The sequence below is a fragment of the Tachyglossus aculeatus genome, chromosome 10, assembly GCF_015852505.1.
Source record: "Tachyglossus aculeatus isolate mTacAcu1 chromosome 10, mTacAcu1.pri, whole genome shotgun sequence".
Classification (NCBI taxonomy): Eukaryota; Metazoa; Chordata; class Mammalia; order Monotremata; family Tachyglossidae; genus Tachyglossus; species Tachyglossus aculeatus.
Window position 1 is genome coordinate 51,947,345 of NC_052075.1, and position 20,181 is coordinate 51,967,525.

The following is a 20,181-nucleotide window of genomic DNA, read 5'->3' on the forward strand; positions in this document are numbered from 1 at the left end:
CTGGACTAAGCGCTTGGGGAGTACAAGTTGGTAACATATAGAGACAGTCCCTATCCACAGTCTAAAAGAGTAAAGTGAAAAGGGTAAGGTGAAAAGAGTAAAAAGTGATAGTAGTGACAGCATTTGTTAAGCGCTTACTATGTGCCAAACACTGTTCTAAACGCTGGGGAGGATACAAGTTGATAGTAATGATGGCATTGGTTAAGCGCTTGCTATGTGCCAAACACTGTTCCAAGCACTGGGGACGATACAAGGTGATAGTAATGATGGCATTTGTTAAGCGCTTACTATGTGCCAAACCACCGTTCTAAACGCTGGGGAGGATACAAGGTGATAGTAATGATGGCATTTGCTAAGCCCTTACTATGTGCCAAACACTGTTCTAAACGCTGGGGAGGATACAAGGTGATAATAATAATAATGATAGCATTTATTAAGCGCTTACTATGTGCAAAGCACTGTTCTAAGCGTTGGGGAGGTTACAAGATGATCAGGTTGTCCCATGGGGGGCTCTCAGTCTTAATCCCCATTTTACAGATGAGGGAACTGAGGCCCAGAGAAGTGAAGTGACTTTCCCAAAGTCACACAGCTGACAAGTGGCGGAGCCGGAATTTGAACCCACGACCTCTGACTCCAAAGCCCGGGCTCTTTCCACTGAGCCAGGCTGCTTCTCATAATGATGAGTATTGATGGTAATGATGGCATTGGTTAAGCGCTTACTATGTGCCAAACACTGTTCCAAGCGCTGGGGACGATACAAGGTGATAGTAATGATGGCATTGGTTAAGTGCTTACTATGTGCCAAACACCGTTCTAAGTGCTGGGGAGGATACAAGGTGATAGTAATGATGGCATTGGTTAAGCGCTTACTATGTGCCAAACACCGTTCTAAGCGTTGGGGAGGATACAAGGTGATAGTGATGACATTTGTTAAGCGCTTACTATGTGCCAAGCACTGTTCTAAGCTCTGGGGAGGATACAAGGTGATAGTATCCGCACATCCACCAAGCTAGCTCTCTTCCTCCCTTCAAGGCCCTACTGAGCGCTCACCTCCTCCAGGAGCACTTCCCAGACTGAGCTCCCTCCTTCCTCTCCCCCTCCTCCCCCTCCCCACAGAACCCGTGTATATATTTGTGTGTATTTATTAATCTGTTTACTTGTACATATTTATTCTATTTATTTTATTTTGTTAATATGTTTTGTTTTGTTGTCTCTCTCCCCATTCTAGACTGTGAGCCCACTGTTGGGTAGGGACCGTCTCTATATGTTGCCAACTTGTACTTCCCAAGCGCTTAGTACAGTGCTCTGCATACAGGAAGCGCTCAATAAATATGATTGAATGAATGAATGAATGAATGATGGTATTTGTTAAGCGCTCACTATGCACCAAGCACCATTCTGAGCGCTGGGGAGGATACAAGGTGATAATAATGATGGCACTTGTTAAGCGCTTACTATGTGCCAAGCACCATTCTAAGTGCTGGGGAGGATACAAGGGGATCAAATTGTCCCACGGGGCTCACAGTCTTAATCCCCCATTTTACAGATGAGGGAACTGAGGCACAGAGAAGTGGGGAAGCAGCGTGGCTCAGTGGAAAGAGCACGGGCTTTGGAGTCAGAGGTCAAGGGTTCTGCCAATTGTAAGCTGTGTGACTTTGGGCAAGTCACTTCACTTCTCTGGGCCTCAGTTCCCTCATCTGTAAAATGGGGATGAAGACTGTGATCCCCCCGTGGGACAACATGATCACCTTGTAACCTCCCCAGCGCTTAGAACAGTGCTTTGCACATAGTAAGCGCTTAACAAATACCATTATTATTTTTATTATAATTAAGCGCTTAGCAAAGTGCTCTGCACACAGCGCTCAATAAATACGATTGAATGAATGAAGTGACTTGCCCAAAGTCACACAGCTGACAATTGGCGGAGCCGGGATTTGAGCCCATGACTTCTGACTCCAAAGCCCGGGCTCTTTCTACTGAGCCATGCTGCTTCTCACGGGGTTCATTACCATTTGACAGATGAGGGAACTGAGGCCCAGAGAAGTGAAGCGACTTGCCCAAAGTAACACAGCTGGCAAGTGGCGGAGTCGGAATTTGAACCCATAGCCTCTATGTTTATCCTTAGAGCACACTCTCCCAAGCGCTCTGTACAGTGCTCTGCATGCAGGAAATGTGCAATCAATACGGTTGACTGACTGAATTAAGCGTTAGTACAGTGCTCTGCACACAGTAAGCACTCAATAAATACGATTGAATAAATGATGAATGAATGAATGTGGCTCGATTCAGTTTCTGAGTCCTCCAGTGGGGAACGTGTGTTTGTCACCCCTAAACCTCTTTTCCAGACTGCAAGCTCGCTGTGGGCAGGGAATGTGTCTGTTTATTGTTAGAGAGTGCTCCCTTAAGTGCTCAGTACAGAGCACTGCCCGCAGGAAGCGCTCAATCATCATCATCATCATCAATCGTATTTATTGAGCGCTTACTATGTGCAGAGCACTGTACTAAGCGCTTGGGAAGTACAAATTGGCAACATATAGAGACAGTCCCTACCCAACAGTGGGCTCACAGTCTGAAAGGGGGAGACAGAGAACAGAACCAAACATACCAACAAAATAAAATAAATAGGATAGATATGTACAAGCAAAATAAGTAAATAAATAAATAGAGTAATAAATATGTACAAACGTATATACATATATAACCTCAATAAATAAGGTTAATTGATTACATGCCCAGGGGCTGCATTTAGAGAAGCAGCTTGGCTCAGTGGAAAGAGTAGGGACTTGGGAGTCAGAGGTTATGGGTTCAAATCCCACCCCAATGCCCAGAGTGCCAGAAGACCTTTAAAATCAAAAGAACTCATCGTGATCATATGTGGTTGCACACGGGAGCGAAGCCATTTGAATGCCTCACGTGCGGGAAGGAGAGAGGCCCTGTGAACACACTGACTGAAAACTGTCAGCCAGACGGGGAGCCTACCTGCCCTCAAGAGAATCCACAACGGAGAAAGATGTAGGCCCCGGGAGCGGCAAGGATGCTCCATCGCCGCAGCCGGGATGTGGGATGGCAGTGCCTGACTTTGTAAACTGAGCTCACCTCCTCCAGGAGGCCTTCCCAGACTGAGCCCCTTCTTTCCTCTCCCCCTCGTCCCCCCTCCATCCCCCTGTCTTACCTCCTTCCCTTCCCCACAGCACCTGTATATATGTATATATGGTTGTACATATTTCTTACTCTATTTATTTATTTATTTATTTTACTTGTACATTTCTATTTTGTTGGTATGTTTGGTTCTGTTCTCTGTCTCCCCCTTTTAGACTGTGAGCCCACTGTTGGGTAGGGACTGTCTCTAGATGTTGCCAACTTGGACTTCCCAAGCGCTTAGTACAGTGCTCTGCACATAGTAAGCGCTCAATAAATACGATTGATTGATGGATTGATTGATTCCCTTATTCTCCGGCATGATTGCCGTACTGTAAGGAATGTTGTTTGTAGCATGATCCAAGTTCCCCGTGTCTTGTTCTCTTTCTCAAAGCTGTCAATAAAACATCTCTCTTGGTCAGTGGTTTTCTGAATGGTGTTTGTGAGGCGCTCACTACGAGTCCAGCGTGGTTGTAAGCGCTGAGGGGAGATGCGAATCTTTTGGGTTGGTTACAGTGGCTGCCTCACATGGGGCTCACAGTCTGAAGAGGAGCTTTGGTGCTAAGAATCACTGAATGAACCCTACCTCTAGTGACTGTATATATGTATATATATATACATGTATGTATATATGGTTGTACATATTTATTACTCTATTTATTTATTTATTTATTTATTTTACTTGTACATTTCTATCCTACTTATTTTATTTTGTTGGTATGTTTGGTTCTGTTCTCTGTCTCCCCCTTTTAGACTGTGAGCCCACTGTTGGGTAGGGACTGTCTCTATGTGTTGCCAATTTGTACTTCCCAAGCGCTTAGTACAGTGCTCTGCACATAGTAAGCGCTCAATAAATACGATTGATTGATTGATTGATTGACTGCTCTCTAAAGCAGTGACAGATGCATGTTTGGAAGTATGTGGCTTTTGGGTCACCACGAATGGGAATGGGCTGAGGTAGGGGTATGACCTGCCACAATTAGGGGTGTGGCCTGTGACAGAGACAGGGTGGGTCAGAGAACCCTCCTCCTGTTCCAGAAATGGGGAAAATCTGAGTTCGCACCTCTTGGGGCCTCAATTCTCAAACTGGTTAACAGCTTTAAAGTGTAATCTCGCGAGTTGTCAGGGGAGTGTCATAGGGGACGACACAACCCAACTCAGCTGGACCTCTAGGTTTTATCTTTGAGGCGTTGGACTCCAAAAGAGGAGGCTCAGAGCTACCACCAGAAGGAAAGACTGGGAATTTGTAAGTTACTTTATGTCTTAATTTATGGATGGGTGGGGGAGGAAAGGAGGGACCTGAGGCCATGGCATCATCCTCCTCTAATGGGAGATGCATTTATCTTGCTAGGGGGTAGGTAAAATTGTATGGAGTATGTGGGAAGCTTTTTTGGGAAGGGAGGTGCTTTGGGGGTTTAAACGATGGGAAGGATATTCCTGACACAGAACATCTTTTTGCAATCGCCCAAGCACTTAGTACAGTGCTCTGCAGTCAACCCTACTTAACCCTTGGGAGAATACAGTATAAATGTAAACAGACACATTCCCTCACTACAGTGCAGAGGAATGCAAATAATGAGACCTCAATAAATACCATTGATCTTTTCTTTTCTGTCATATGCCCTCTGAGTACCTAGTCTGCACCTGATCAGAAACTAATATATGTTTTGATGGCACACTTCAAACCCTCTTTTTTCAGGGAGAAAGGGCAAGGCTGAATGGAGTACAGTGCCCTAGTGCATAGAGCCTGGGGCTGAGAGTCACAGGGATCTGGGTTCCAATCCCTGCTCCATTAATAATAATAATAACAATGATGGAATTTGTTAAATGTTTACTATGTGCAAAGCATTGTTCTAAGCGCTGGGGGGATACAAGGTGATCAGGTTGTCCCACATGGGGCTCACAGTCTTAATCCCCATTTTACAGATGAGGGAACTGAGGCCCAGGGGTGTTAAGTGACTTGCCCAAAGTCACCCAGCTGACAATTTGCAGAGCCAGGATTTGAACCCCTGACCTCTGATGCCAAAGCCCATGCTCTTTCCACTGAGCCACGCTGCTTCTCTTGTCACTTCACTTCTCTGGACTTAGTACTGTGCCTGGCACATGGGAAACAGAACATATGCCCTTGAAAAGAGAAATAAAGGGAATATGCCTAGGTTCAGCTTTAAGCCCCCAGCCCCCAGAGGGGGATCTGGTTAGTATTTGTTTCTAGCTAATCCTGGGCGGGGTGGGGGGGTGGGTGTGTGTGTGTATGTGTACAAGTGTTAGTGGCTCACTTCCCTAAGCCTCTTTTCTAGGACCATAAGGTCGTTATGGGCTGGGAATGTGTCTGTTTTATTGTACTTTCACAAGTGCTTAGCACAGCACTCTGCATAAAGTAAGCACTCAATCCATATGATTGCCCAACTGTTCTTGCCTCTTGTCCCCACCCCAGCTTTTTTTCCCCAGCTTGTCCCCAGCTTTTTTTCCAGGCATTTGGTTCTTCAGCCCACAGAAGAAGAAGAACAGGGACAGATGGAGGTGACTTTTGAGGACGTGGCCATCTTCCTGACCCAGTGGGAATGGGAGAGCCTGGCAGACGCTCAGAGGGAGCTCTATAGGACCGTCATGTTGGAGAACTACAGACATCTACGTTCAGTGGGTAAGGGCCCAGAGAGTCGTCCTATGGGACGGGAGGGCAACCGACCAGCCCCGAATCCCCTCTAGACCAGAAGCTCCTTGTGTGCAGGGAATGTGTCTGACAACTCTGTTATATTGTGTTCTCCCAACTGCTCTGTATGGTGGTGCACACAGTAAGCGATCAATAAATATGATCGATCAATCCCCTCGGCTCCCCACTGACAGGAGATAGTTGGAACAATTTCAATCATTCCTGTATTGTTCTATTGTACTCTCTCAAGCACTTAGTACAGTGCTCTGCACACAGGAATCACTCAATAAATATTATTGATCCATCCCCTCTGCTGTCCACAGTGCACAGGTGGTTGGTACAGCATTCTGAGATTGAGAGGTTTACCTTGTCGAGGGGTGGGGTGTGTGGGGGAAGGTCTGGCCAGTTTACTATATAACCCAGGTAGGAAACTCCATGGACGAGATTCCAGCTTTTCTGATATTTCTGATCCCCAAGGAGTGATGGGGAGTGGTGAAATCCCACTCATCAACTCTGCCACTGTCAGAATAGTTTGTTCCCAGGAAATAGCAGATAATAATAATAATGATGGCATTTGTTAAGTGCTTACTATGTGCGAAGCACTGTTCTAAGCGCTGGGGGGATACAAGGTGATCATGTTGTCCCACGTGGGGCTCACAGTTTTAATCCCATTTTATAGATGAGGTAACTGAGGCCCAGAGAAGTGAAGTGACTTGCCCAAAGTCACCCAGCTGACAAGTTGCAGAGCTGGAATCAGAACCCATGACCTCAGGCTCCCAAGCCAGTGTTCTTTCCACTGAGCCATGCTGAGCCAGCTCCTCCTCAGATGGGAGGAGAAAGGGCGGAGGGCATCTGTGCCTGTCATAGATCTCCACTCACTCTTCAACCCTGTTTGCTTCCCCAGGAGCCGGTTGGCCGAAGCCTTGGTGTATCCGCCAACTGGAGAAGGGGAAAGATCCAATAGATCCAATATAGATCACTCAATAAATATTATTGATCTATCCCGTGTGCTGTTCATAGTGCACGGGTGGATGGTACAGCATCCCGAGATTGAGGGGGTTACCATGGGGGTCTAGCCAGTTTACTATATAGCCCAGGTAGGAAACTCCATGGATGAGATTCCAGCTTTTCTGATATTTCTGATCTCCAGGGAGGGATGGGGAGCGGTGAAATCCCACTCACCAACTCTGCCACTGTCAGAGTAGTTTGCTCCCAGGACATAGCAGATGGGAGGAGAAAGGGAAGAGGACACCTGTGCCTGTCATAGATCTCCACTCATTCTTCTTCCCTGTTTGCTTCCCCAGGAGCCGGGCAGCCGAAGCCTCAGTGTATCCGCCAACTGGAGAAGGGGGAAGACCCATGGTTTCCCGAACCTCCATCTCACCACAGATGGATTTTCTCCGAAGAGGCCTGGTCAGGTAAGCCTGGATGTCTCTGCCCTAAGTCTCTAATAGGGAGAGGAGCAATGTGACCAAGCAGAAAGGCCAGACCTAGAAATCAGAAGGACATGGATTCTAATTCCAGCTCTGCCACTTGCCTATTCTGTGAACTTGGGCCTGTCACTTCACTTCGGTTCACTTCACTTGCCTCAGTTCCTTCATCTATAAAATGGGGATAAAGACTGTGAGCCCCATGTGGGACACGGACTGTCTATTATTTGTCTAACTGACTTTCTTGGTAAGCACTTAAACTAACACCATTTTAAAAAGATACCCTGGCGTAGATAAAAGTTAATTTGGCGGGTAATCCCTGTCGTGCTTGGGGCTCAGTTTTAAGTAGGAAGAAAAATGGGTACTGAGTTCCCATTTTGCAGATGAGGCTCAGAGAAGTGAAGTGACTTGTCCAAGGTAATACAGCAGACAAGTGGCAGAGCCTAGGATTGGAACCCAGACCTTTTGGCCCATAGGCACAAGTTCTCTCCACTAGGGTATACTGCATCTCATTAAGAAAACCATTAATCAATTATATTGGAAGGAAAGCAAGTGTGAGAAACTTCCTTTAACATTGGGTGGTTGAGAACGTGTCTGGTAATGTGCTTTACAATACGGTAGAAACCAAACTGAATTTTCCTTTTTCACAAACAACGTATTGACCCGATGCTCCTCTTCGTCACACAGAAGAAATCAGGAAAGAGCAAATGCCCAATACAGTGATTGCAGAACCCCATGGAAACGTTTCCCACCATCCTCCAAGGGGAAGGTCCTTGGAGAATCAGTGGGGATCTAGGAGGAAACGAGACCGGCCGGTAGAGAGGAGGGAGCAGCAGAAGCCAATGCCCATGGAAGAGGAGCCCTTTGAGCATCTTGAGTGTGGGAATCGAGAAAATTTTACCACGCGCATGAGGTTGCGCACTGCAGAAGAGCCCTATAAATGCAGTGTGTGCGCCAGGGAATTCAGACGGAAGAAACTCCTCACTGCCCACATGAAGGTCCACAGTGAAGAAAAACCCTTCCAATGCTCGGAGTGCCATAAGAAGTTTAAGACCAAAGGAACTCTTCAAGTTCATATGCGGCTGCACATGGGAGAGAAGCCCTTTGAATGTCTTGAATGCGGGAAGACCTTCAGCGAGAAGGGCACTCTGTTGAGGCTTGAGAGGAGTCACCAAGGCATCAAACCCTATGTGTGTCTCCACTGTGACAGAAGAATCAGCGATAAGGACAGTGTCATTGCCCACATGAGAAGCCACACTGGAGAAAGACCCTTTCAATGCCCAGAGTGCCAGAAGACCTTTAAAATCAAAAGAACTCTTCGAGATCATATGTGGTTGCACACGGGAGTGAAGCCATTTGAATGCCTCACATGCGGGAAGACCTTCTTCCAGAGGGGCACTCTTAGGAGGCATGAGAGATATCACAAAAGCCTCAAACCCTACGTGTGTCTCCAGTGTGAGAGTCGCTTCAACGAGAAGCACTGTCTCGTTGCCCATATGAGAGTCCACACTGGAGAAAGACCCTTTCAATGTCAGAAGTGCCCGAAGAACTTCAAGAGTAGTGGAAGTCTTCGTAAGCATATCCTGGTGCACACAGGAGAGAAGCCCTTTGAATGTCTCCAGTGTGGGAAGGCCTTCCTACATAAGAGCAGTATGATGGCGCACATGAGGAGCCACACAGCCATCAAACCCCATGTGTGTCCCCATTGTGAGGAAAGCTTCAAATTCAAATGCCAGTTGGCGGCCCACAAGACAGTTCACGCAGGGGAGAAGCCTTGTGAACGCCCTCAGTGAAAACTTTCAGCTGGACGGGGAGTCTACCTGCCCTCAAGAGTATCCACAACAGAAAAAGATGTAGGCCCCGGGAGCAGCCAGGATACTCCATCGCTGCTGCCAGGATGGTGGTGCCTGACTTTGTGAACTGATTCCCTCATTCTCCAGCATGTTCGCTGTACTGCAAGGAAAGTTGTCTGTAGCGTGACCAAAGTTCCCCATGTCTTGTTTTCTTTCTCAAAGCTGTCAATAAAACATCTTTTTTGGTCAGTGGTTATCTTAATGGTGTTTGTGAGGCGCTCACTACGAGTCCAGCGCTGTTCTAAGCACTGAGGGGAGATGCGAATCTTTCGGGTTGGATACAGTCGCTGCCACAAATGGGGCTCACGGTCTGAATAGGAACTTTGGTGCTAGGAATCACTGAATGAACTCTACGTCTGACTGCTCTCTAAAGCAGTGACAGATGCTTGTTTGGAAGTATGTGGGTTTTGGGTCACCCCACATGGGAATGGGATGAGGTGGGGGTATGACCTGCCACAATTAGGGGGGTGACCTGCGACAATAAGATACCAGGTTGGTCAGAGAACCTTCCTCCTCTTCCAGAAATGGGGAAATTCTGAGTTCGCACCTCTTGGGGCCTCTGAATTGTCAAACTTTTTAATGACTCTAAAGTGTAATCACACTCCCCTGGGCATAACACCAATCTAAGGCTTGTGTTTATCATTGATCAGTCCTGCTAAAACATCTCTATTGTCTAGGGGAAGGAAGGAGGGAGGGAGAACTCAGGGGAGTGTCATGGGGGAAGACACAACCCAATGCAGCTAGACCTGTAAGTTTTATCCTTGAGGCTTTGGAATCCAAAAGAGGAGGCTCAGAACTGCCACTAGAAGGAAAGACTGGGAATTTGTAAGTTACTTTATGTCTTATTTGAAGGTTGGGTTGGGGAGGAAAGGAAGGACCTGAGGCCATGACATCCTCGTCTAATGGGAGATGCATTTATCTTGCTAGGGGGAAGGTGAAATTGTATGGAGTGTGTGGGAAGCTTTTTTGGGAGGGGAGGTGCTTTGGGGGTTTAAACGATGGGAAGGATATTCCTGACACAGAACATCTTTTTGCAATCACCCAAGCACTTAGTACAGTGCTTTACAGTACTTAATCCTTGGGAGAATGCAGTATAAATGTAAACAGACACATTCCCTGACTACAGTGTAGAGGAATGCAAATAATGAGACCTCAATAAATACCATTGATCTTTCCTTTTCTGTCATATGCCTTCTGAGTACCTAGTCTGCACCTGATCAGAAACTAATGCATGTTTTGATAGAATGCTTCAAACCCTCTTTTTTCAGGGAGAAAGGGCAAGGCTGGATGGAGTACAGTGCCCTAGTGCATAGAGCCTGAGGCTGAGAGTCACAGGGATCTGGGTTCCAATCCCAGCTCCATTAATAATAATAACAATGATGGTATTTGTTAAGCGTTTACTATGTGCAAAGCATTGTTCTATGCGCTGGGGGGATACAAGGTGATCAGGTTGTCCCACGTGGGGCTCACGGTCTTAATCCCCATTTTACAGATGAGGGAACTGAGGCACAGAGAAGTTAAGTGACTTGGCCCATGTCACCCATCTGACATTTTGCAGAGCCGGGATTTGAACCCCTGACCTCTGACTCCAAAGCCCGTGCTCTTTCCACTGAGCCAAGCTGCTTCTCTTGTCTGCCAGCTGACCTTGGGCAAAGTCACTTTACTTCTCTGGGCTTCAGTTCCCTGTGTGTAAGATTGTTAGTCCCAAGCTTGTATCTACCCACAGGGCTTAGCACAGTGCCTGGCACATGGGAAACACATAATTTATGCCCTTTAAAAAAGAAATAAAGGAAATATGCCTAGGTTCAACTTTAAGAGAAGGCTCCAGCCCCCAGCAGGGGATCTGATTAGTATTTGTTTCTAGTTATTCCTCAGGGGTGGGGTGTGGGGGGTGTGTGTGTGCACACAAGTGTCAGTGGCTCACTTCCCTAGCCTCCTCTCTAGGAGTGTAAGCTCGTTGTGGGCGAGAAATGTGTCTGTTTTATTGTGCTCTTGCAAGTGCTTAGCACAGCACTCTGCACAAAGTAAGCGCTCAATCAATATTCATTCGTATTTATTGAGCACTTACTGTGTGCAGAGCACGGTACTAAGCAGTTAATATGACTGCCCAACTGTTCTTTTTTCTTTTTCCCAGGCTTTTTTCCCAGGCATTTGGTTCTTCAGCCACTGGAAGAAGAAGAGCAGGGATGGATGGAAGTGACTTTGAGGACGTGGCCATCTTCCTGACCCAGCGGGAATGGGAGAGCCTGACAGACGCTCAGAGGGAGCTCATTCATTCATTCATTCATTCATTCATTCATTCATTCATTCAATCGTATTTATTGAGCGCTTACTGGTATTTGTTAAGCGCTATGTGCCAAGCACTGTTCTGAACGCTGGTCTTTTAATCCCCATTTTACAGAGGGGGGAAACTGAGGCCCAGAAACACGGCAGACAAGTCATTCATTCATTCAATCGTATTTATTGAGCACTTACTGTGTGCAGAGCACTGTACTAAGCGCTTGGGAAGTACAAGTTGACAACATATAGACACAGTCCCTGCCCAACAGTGGGCTCACAGTCTAGAAGGGGGAGACAGAGAACAAAACCAAACATATTAACAAAATAAAATAAATAGAATAAATATGTACAAATAAAATAGAGTAATAAATACATACAAACACACATACATATATACAGGTGCTGTGGGGAGGGGAAGGAGGTAAGGCGGGGGGATGGAGGGGGCCGGGGGGAGGGGGCTCAGTCTGGGAAGGCCTCCTGGAGGAGGTGAGCTCTCAGTAGGGCCTTGAAGGGAGGAAGAGAGCTAGCTTGGCGGATGGGCAGAGGGAGGGCATTCCAGGCCAGGGGGATGACGTGGGCCAGGGGTCGACGGCGGGACAGGGGAGAACGAGGAATGGTGAGAAGATTAGTGGCAGAGGAGCGGAGGGTGCAGGCTGGGCTGGAGAAGGAGAGAAGGGAGGTGAGGTAGGAGGGGGAGAGGTGATGGACAGCCTTGAAGCCCAGGGTGAGGAGTTTCTGCCTGATGCGTAGGTTGATTGGTAGCCACTGGAGATTTTTGAGGAGGGGAGTGATATGCCCAGAGCGTTTCTGGACAAAGACAATCCGGGCAGCAGCATGAAGTATGGATTGAAGAGGGGAGAGACACGAGGATGGGAGATCGGAGAGGAGGCTGATACAGTAGATACTGTACACGACCTCTACACGACCATAATAATAATTATAATGATGGCATTTATTAAGCGCTTACTATGTGCAAAGCACTGTTCTAAGCGCTGGGGAGGTTACAAGGTCATCAGGTTGTCCCATGGGGGGCTCACAGTCTTTATAATCCTTACTTCTCATCGTTATTATTATTACTAATAGTGATGGCATTTGTTAAGCGCTTACTATGTGCCAAGCACTGTTTTAAGCACTGGGGAGGTTACAAGGTGATCGGGTTGTCCCACGGGGGGCTCACAGTCTCAGGGCTCTCCTAGCCGCTTACTTACCTTGTATCTATCCCAGCGCTTAGAACAGTGCTTGGCTCCTTTATAATAATAATGATGGCATTTATTAAGCGCTTACTGTGTGCAAAGCACTGTTCTAAGCACTGGGGAGGTTACAAGGTGATTAGGTTGTCCCACGGGGGGCTCACAGTCTTCATCCCCATTTTACAGATGAGGTCACTGAGGCCCAGAGAAGTTACGTGACTTGCCCAAAGTCACACAGGTGACACTTGGCGGAGGCTGGATTTGAACCCATGACCTCTGACTCCCAAACCCGTGCTCTTTCCATTGAGCCATGCTGCTTCTCCTTGTATCTATCCCAGTGCTTAGAACAGTGCTTGGCACATAGTAAGCGCTTAACAAATACCATTATTATTACACCGCACAAAGGAAGCATTCAGTAAATACGATAGCTCAATCCCTTATGCTCTCCACACATTCATTAATTCCATCGTATTTATTGAACGCGTATTATGTGCAGGGCATTATACTAAGCATTTGGAAAATACAATTAAGCAAGAGATACAATGCCTGCCCACGCCAGGCTTATAGTCTGGGGTGGGGGGGACATCAAAATAAGTAAACACATCAATATAAATAAATAGAATTATAGATGTATAGTTATATACATAATTTCTTTGGGGGGGGAGAGCAAAAGAGAGTGAGTCGAGGTGATGGGGAAGGGAGGTGGTTAGAACAGCTTCATTCTTTCCTATACTGTTAAAGCGCTTAGTACAGTGCTCTGCACACAGTAAGTGCTCAATAAATCTGATCGATTGAGCCCCTTTGCTGTCAACAGTCCACGGGTGGGAGGCGGTTGGTACGGCATTCCGAGATTGAGGGGGGTTGCTTTGGACAGCCTGGACAGTTCTGTATATAGGTCGGGGCAGGAGACTCCCCGGATAATAATAATAATAATAATGGCATTTATTAAGTGCTTACTACGTGCAAAGCACTGTTCTAAGTGCTGGGAAGGGTACAAGGTGATCAGGTCGTCTCACGTGGGGCTCACAGTCTTAATCCCCATTTTACAGATGAGGTAACTGAGGCACAGAGAAGTGAAGTGACTTGCCCAAAGTCACACAGCTGACAAGTGGCGGAGCCGGGATTTGACCCCATGACCTCTGACTCCAAAGCCCGGGCTCTTTGCACCGCGTCACATTGCTTCTCTAGATTGAGCTCCCGGATTGTCAGTTTCTTTGGTTTACCTTCCTTTCTACTCCCCAAACCGAGGTAGGGAGTGGTGAAATCCCATTCATTCATTCAGTCGTATTTATTGAGCGCTTACTGTGTGCAGAGCACTGTACTAAGCGCTTGGAAAGTATAATAAAGTACAATGAAAGTAAAATTCACCAACTCATCTTAGCCTAGTGGATAGGGCACAGTCCTGAGAGTCAGAAGGTCATGCGTTCTAATCCCGACTCTGCTGTGTGACCTTGGGCAAGTCACTTTCCTTGTCTGGGCCTCAGTAACCTTCTCAGTAAAACGGGATTGACTGTGAGCCTCAAGAGGGACAGGGACTGTGTCTAACCCGATTTGCTTGTAGCCACCCCAAGTGCTTAGTACAGTGCCTGGCACCTGGTAAGCATTTAGCAAATACCATAATTATTATTGTTATCCCCTCTCTGCCATTTGTATGCTGTGTGATCTTGGGCAAGCAGCTTAACTTCTCTGTGTTGTAGTTATCTCACCTGTAAAATGGGGGTTTAGATTGTGAGGCCCACGTGGGACAACCTGATTACCTTGTATCTACCTTAGCGCTTAGTACAGTGCTTGGCACATAGTAAGAGCTTAACAAATTATTATTACTGTCAGAGTAGTTTGCCCTCAGGACATAGCAGATGGGAGGAGAAAGGGAGGAGGACATCTGACTCTGTCATAGATCTCCACTCATTCCTCTTTTCTGTTCAGGAGCCGGGCGTCTGAAGCCTCGGTATATCTGCCAATTTGAGAAGGGGGAAGATCCATGGATTCCCGAGCCTCCTTCTCAACACAAATGGACTTTCCTAGGAGAGGCCTGGACTGGTAAGCCTGGATGTCTCTGTCCTAAGCCTCCAATAGAGAGAGGAGCACTGTGGGCTAGTAGATAGCCCGGGCCTGGGAGTTTGAAGGACCTGGTTTCTAATCCGGGGTTCCCCACTTCTCTGTCAGCTGACCTATTTTTACAGATGAGGGAATTTAGGCAAGTCACAACCCCAGATGACAAGGGCCCAGGTTCACAAATTTTTACATTTCAAAGGTTGCCTGCATTCACACCCACTCTGCCCCCGCTTTCTCCTACTGTTCATACCAACCCAGTCTATTCACGCCTAACAGCGGGCCTCTTCACTCTCCAGGACAAAAGGACAATTCAGTCATCTCCTCAGGTTATCACCGGATTAAGTAGTTATTGCTGTCTTTACCAGGCCCCTCCATGACCTTTCAACCCTCCCCTTTCTAGTCAGCCCATCCCAGTCCTCCTCTCAGATACCCAACTCCTCCCTACCCCCTGGGCTGCCCCCATGCCTCCCCCAGAAACCCCCCACAGTCTCACCCAAGTGAGGCCTCTGGGACCTCTGCTTCATCATATAAGTTGCCAATTTGTACTTCAATCAATCAATCAATCAATCGTATTTATTGAGCGCTTACTATGTGCAGAGCACTGTACTAAGCGCTTGGGAAGTACAAATTGGCATCACATAGAGACAGTCCCTACCCAACAGTGCGCTCACAGTCTAAAAGGGGGAGACAGAGAACAGAACCAAACATACCAACAAAATAAAATAAGTAGGATAGAAATGTACAAGTAAAATAAATAAATAAATAAATAAATAGAGTAATAAATATGTACAACCATATATACATATATACAGGTGCTGTGGGGAAGGGAAGGAGGTAAGACGGGGGGATGGAGAGGGGGACGAGGGGGAGAGGAAAGAAGGGGCTCAATCTGGGAAGGCCTCCTGGAGGAGGTGAGCTCTCAGCAGGGCCTTGAAGGGAGGAAGAGATCTAGCTTGGCGGATGACTTTCAAGCTAGCTTGACTTTCCATGGATGATGCCCAGCCAGTGTGTGGGGCGAGGAGGGGGTGGGCTGTGTGGTTAAGACAATCATTTGGCACTTAGCCTCCATTTCTCAATGAATTCCAGTCCTTCTGTAATTAAACTGTTGCTGGCAAATGTCGTCCTTGCAAATATACTCCTTTAAAATGCACACTGGGATCCTTAATACTCCTATAAGAGGTGTGGTAGCATTTCAGTTTATTTGACGGGCATCTCTGGGATAGGGACTCCTGAATTGTCAAGCTTGTTAACGGCTCTTGAGTATGTTCACACGAGTTCTCAGGGGAGTGTCGGGTGGAGGAGATATCCACTAGTGTATAAAAGACACAACCCAACTCAGCTAGAGCTGTAGACTTCGTCCTTGAGGAGCTGGAATCCAGAAGAGGAGGCTCAGAGCTCCCACGGGAAGGACAGACTGGGAATTCGTAAGTTACTATCTTCATGTTTCATTTTAAGGAGCAGGGGCAGGGGGGAGGTGTACCTGAGGTGATGACGTTATCAAAGGGAGGCGTTCCTAAGGGGGGATGCACTTGTTTATTTTGCTAGGCGATATGTAAAATTGTATGGGGTGCGTGGGAAGCTTTCTCTGGGGGGGGGTCCATTAGGATTTAAATGATGGGAAGGTTATTCCTGAAGCAGAATATCTTTGTGTACTCTCTCAATGACTGAGTACAGTGCTCTGCAGTCAATCATTACTGAGTGCTGACTGTGAGAAGAGTACCGTACTAAGGTGCTTGGGAGAAACTGACACATTCCCTGCCCACAAGAAGTGGTCTAGAGGACTACACACAGTAAGTGCTCAATAAATACCATTGATAAGTCTTTTATTTCTGCTGTTGCCCTGAGTATGTAGTCTGCTCCTCCTGGTCAGAGACTCGTGTATTTTGTTGGAATGCTTCAAACTCTTCTTTTGGGGGCAAAAAGGGCAAATCTGGATGGAGTCCAGTGGCCTAGTTTATAGAGCCTTGGGCTGGGAGTCAAATGGATCTGGGTCCTAATCTCAGCTTGTGAACTTGGGCAAGTCACTTTACCTCTCTGTGCCTCAGTTACCTCATCTGTAAAATGGGGATTAAGACTGTGAGGCCTATATGGGGCAACGTGATTACTGTGTACCTACCCCAGCTCTTAGAACAGTGTAATAAGGACTTAACAAATACCATTATTATTATCATCATTAACAAATTTCCTTATTATTATTACTCTGCACACAGGAGACACTCAATCAAAATGATTCCCTAGCTGTTCTCTCTTCTCCCCAGCAGCACCCTTTCGTCCCCAGCATTTGGATCTCCAGGAATTGGAGGAAGAACAGCAGGGAAGAATGGAGGTGACGTTCGAGGACGTGGCCATCTTTCTGACCCAGTGGGAATGGGAGAGCCTGGCAGAAGCTCAGAGGGAGCTCTATGCTACCGTCATGTTGGAGAACTACAGACATCTATGGTCACTGGGTAAGGACACGGAGAACCAGGCGGGTCAATGGTGCTCCCCTCCAGCTCGTTGTGGACAAGATTCCAGTTTATCAGTGTGATAGGGAGTGCTGAAATCCCACTCACCAACACTGTCAGAATACTAGGCTCTCAGGACATAGCGGGTGGGAGGAGAAAGGGAGGAGGACAGCTGTGTCTATCATAAATCTCCACTCATTCCTCTTCACTGTTTGCTTCCCCAGGAGCCGGGCGTCCGAAGCCTCGGTGTATCCGCCAACTGGAGAAGGGGAAGGATCCGTGGATTCCCAAACCTCCATCTCACCACAAGTGGATTTTCCCCAGAGAGGTCTGGATAGGTAAGCCTGGATGTCTCTGCCCTAAGCCCCTAATATAGAGAGGAGCAGTGTGGCCTAGTGCATTGGTATGGAAATCAGAAGGAGCTCGATACTAATTCTGGCTTCACCATTTGTCTGTCTGTTTTCATGAACAATGTTCTGACTCAGTGCTTTTCTTCCTTACACAGAAGAAATCAGGGAAGAGCAAACGTCCAGCACAGCATTTGCAGAATCCCATGGAGATGTTTCCCACCATCCTCAAAGAGGAAGATCCCTGGCTAATCCATGGAGATCTAAGAGGAAACGAGACCTGCCAGTAGAGAGGGGCTGCAAATTTGAAAGAAAACTGCAGCCAACCACCCAAGCTGTATCCCCATTTTCCAAACAGAGAGGTAACTGCACTGTCCAGCGGGCCTCTTGTCCTGTTGTAAAATGTCACCAATGTAATACATGTGGAAGGAGCTTCCAGAGCCTGGAATGTCTCAGAATTCACCAGAAGGAACACCATCGAGAGAAGATGTACTCCTGTGCTAAGTGTGAGAAAAGCTTCAGGTGGAGAAAATGCCTTATTAACCATGAGCGGATCCACATGAGAGAGGAGCCCTATAAGTGTGAAATGTGCTTCAGGGACTTCAGACACAAGGGAAATCTCATTGCCCACATGAGGGTCCACACTGGAGAGAGACCCTTTCAATGTCTGGAATGCTGGAAGAACTTCAAAAGCAAAGGAAATCTGAAAATCCATCAGCTAGTGCACATAGGAGAGAAGCCCTTTGAATGTCATGAGTGTGGAAAGACCTTCAGAAGTCGAGAAAATATCATCACACACATGAGGTTGCACACTGGAGAGGAGCCCTATAAGTGCGGTGTGTGTGCCAGGGGCTTCAGGCGGAAGGGACACCTCACTGCCCATATGAGAGTCCACTCTGGAGATAGACCCTTCCAATGTCCAGAGTGCCAGAAGAGCTTCAAGACAAAAGAAAATCTCAAAACACATAAGCGAGTGCACACGGGAGAGAAGCCCTTTGAATGTCTCCAGTGTGGGAAGGCTTTCCGCCAGAAGGGCAATCTGATGAAACACGAGAGGATTCACAAAGGCATCAAACCCTGTGTGTGTCTCCAGTGTGAGAGAAGATTCAGCGAGAAGACCAGTCTCACTGTCCACATGAGAGTCCACACTGGAGAAAGACCCTATCAATGTCTGGAGTGCCTGAAGAACTTCAAGACCAAAGGAAATCTTCGAGTGCATATGCGAGTGCACACAGGAGAGAAGCCCTTTGAATGCCTCGAGTGTGGGAAGGCCTTCAGCCAGAAGGGCACTCTGACAGTTCATGAGAGGATTCACAAGGGCAACAAACCCTGTGTGTGTCCCCATTGTGAGAACAGCTTCAGGGTTAAATGCCAATTAGTGGCCCACATGAGAATTCACACAAGAGAGAAGCCCTTTGAATGTGTTGACTGCAGAAAAGCCTTTAGTCAGATGAGAATTCTCGGGGTCCATCAGAGGATTCACACTGGAGACAAACTTTACCAGTGTCCCAACTGCGAAAAAAGCTTCCGGAGCCCAGGGAAACTCACTGTGCATCAGCGTCTGCATACTGGAGAGGAACTATACAGTTGCCAGCAGTGTGGGAAAGCTTTCAGCCGGATAGGGACTCTAACTGCCCGCAAGAGAACCCACAAAACTAGGCAGTGTTCTTGAGCCTAGAGGAGCCTGCCTTTGTGAACAGTCAGTATGCTCTATCACTGAGGCCTGATTTTGTGAACTGACTCCCTTGTGTTCCCACATATTCTCTGTACTGTAAGGAAAGTTGTTTGTAGCATGACCCAAGTTCCCAATTCTCTGTCAATAAAACATCTTTCTGCATCAATGGGGTTTTTCTAATTGGCGTTTGTGATGCACTCACTATATTTTCAGCACAGTTCTAAGTGCAGAGGGTGATGAGAATTAATTTACTCAGTTGTATTTATTGAGTGCTTACTCTGTGCAGAGCACTGTACTAAGCGCTTAATTAATTGGATTGGATACAGTCGCTGTCCCACATGGAGCTCACAGTCTCACATCCGATCTTGCTGGTCTCAAAACCAAAACCTGCCAGTCTCACCTCCGCAACATCGCCAAGATCCACCCTTTCCTCTCCATCCAAACCACTACCTTGCTGGTTCAATCTCTTATCCTATCCCAACTGTATTACTGCATCAGCCTCCTCTCTGAACTCCCATCCTCCTGTCTCTCCCCACTTCAGTCCATACTTCACGCTGCTGCCCAGATCATCTTTGTACAGAAACGCTCTGGGCATGTTACTCCCCTCCTCAAAAATGAATTCAATGAATTATTTAGCGAATATTATTATTCATTTCATTTCATTCATTTAATTTCATTGAGTGCTTACTGTATGCAGAGCACTATACTAAGCGCTTGGGAAGTACAAGTTGGCAACATATAGAGACAGTCCCCAACCAACAACAGGCTCACAGTCTAGAAGGGGGAGACAGATTATTATAATATCATTATTATTAATGAAATAATTATTATTCTTTTTCTTATCCCTTCTATGAACTTCCCCCAACTCCCTCTTGCTGGGTATCATTCTTAATCAGGGGTGGACAGGAATTAATAGATAAATGGAGGAAAACTGCAGAAAGACCATCCCTTCCCCCCCCCCCCGCAGCCCCCACCACCTCACCCTCCATACTCCCTGGGTATCATCCTTGGAAAATCCATAACTCTGCCTCTCATCGAGGGAAACACTCGGTGTGGGGGGAAAGGATACACACAGGAAGGGCACCACCTACCCACACTCCGGAACGACCCTCCCTGATG

At 47.1% G+C, this 20,181-nt stretch overlaps 2 protein-coding genes across 2 annotated transcripts; both read left to right on the forward strand.

The window, feature by feature from the left end:
• Window positions 1–3,458: 3,458 nt before the first annotated feature.
• On the forward strand, window positions 3,459–9,194 carry LOC119932890 (zinc finger protein OZF-like). Its single transcript, XM_038752016.1, has 4 exons — window positions 3,459–3,472; window positions 5,610–5,779; window positions 7,093–7,206; window positions 7,906–9,194. The coding sequence occupies exons 1-4, from the start codon at window positions 3,459–3,461 to the stop codon at window positions 9,009–9,011; spliced, it is 1,404 nt and encodes a 467-aa protein (XP_038607944.1). The 3' UTR covers window positions 9,012–9,194.
• A 7,722-nt stretch (window positions 9,195–16,916) lies between these two features.
• LOC119932891 (zinc finger protein OZF-like) lies at window positions 16,917–19,059 on the forward strand. Its single transcript, XM_038752017.1, has 3 exons — window positions 16,917–17,063; window positions 17,546–17,673; window positions 17,817–19,059. Exons 1-3 carry the CDS (start codon window positions 16,917–16,919, stop codon window positions 19,057–19,059), a joined length of 1,518 nt encoding a protein of 505 aa, XP_038607945.1.
• The last annotated feature ends 1,122 nt before the right edge of the window (window positions 19,060–20,181 follow it).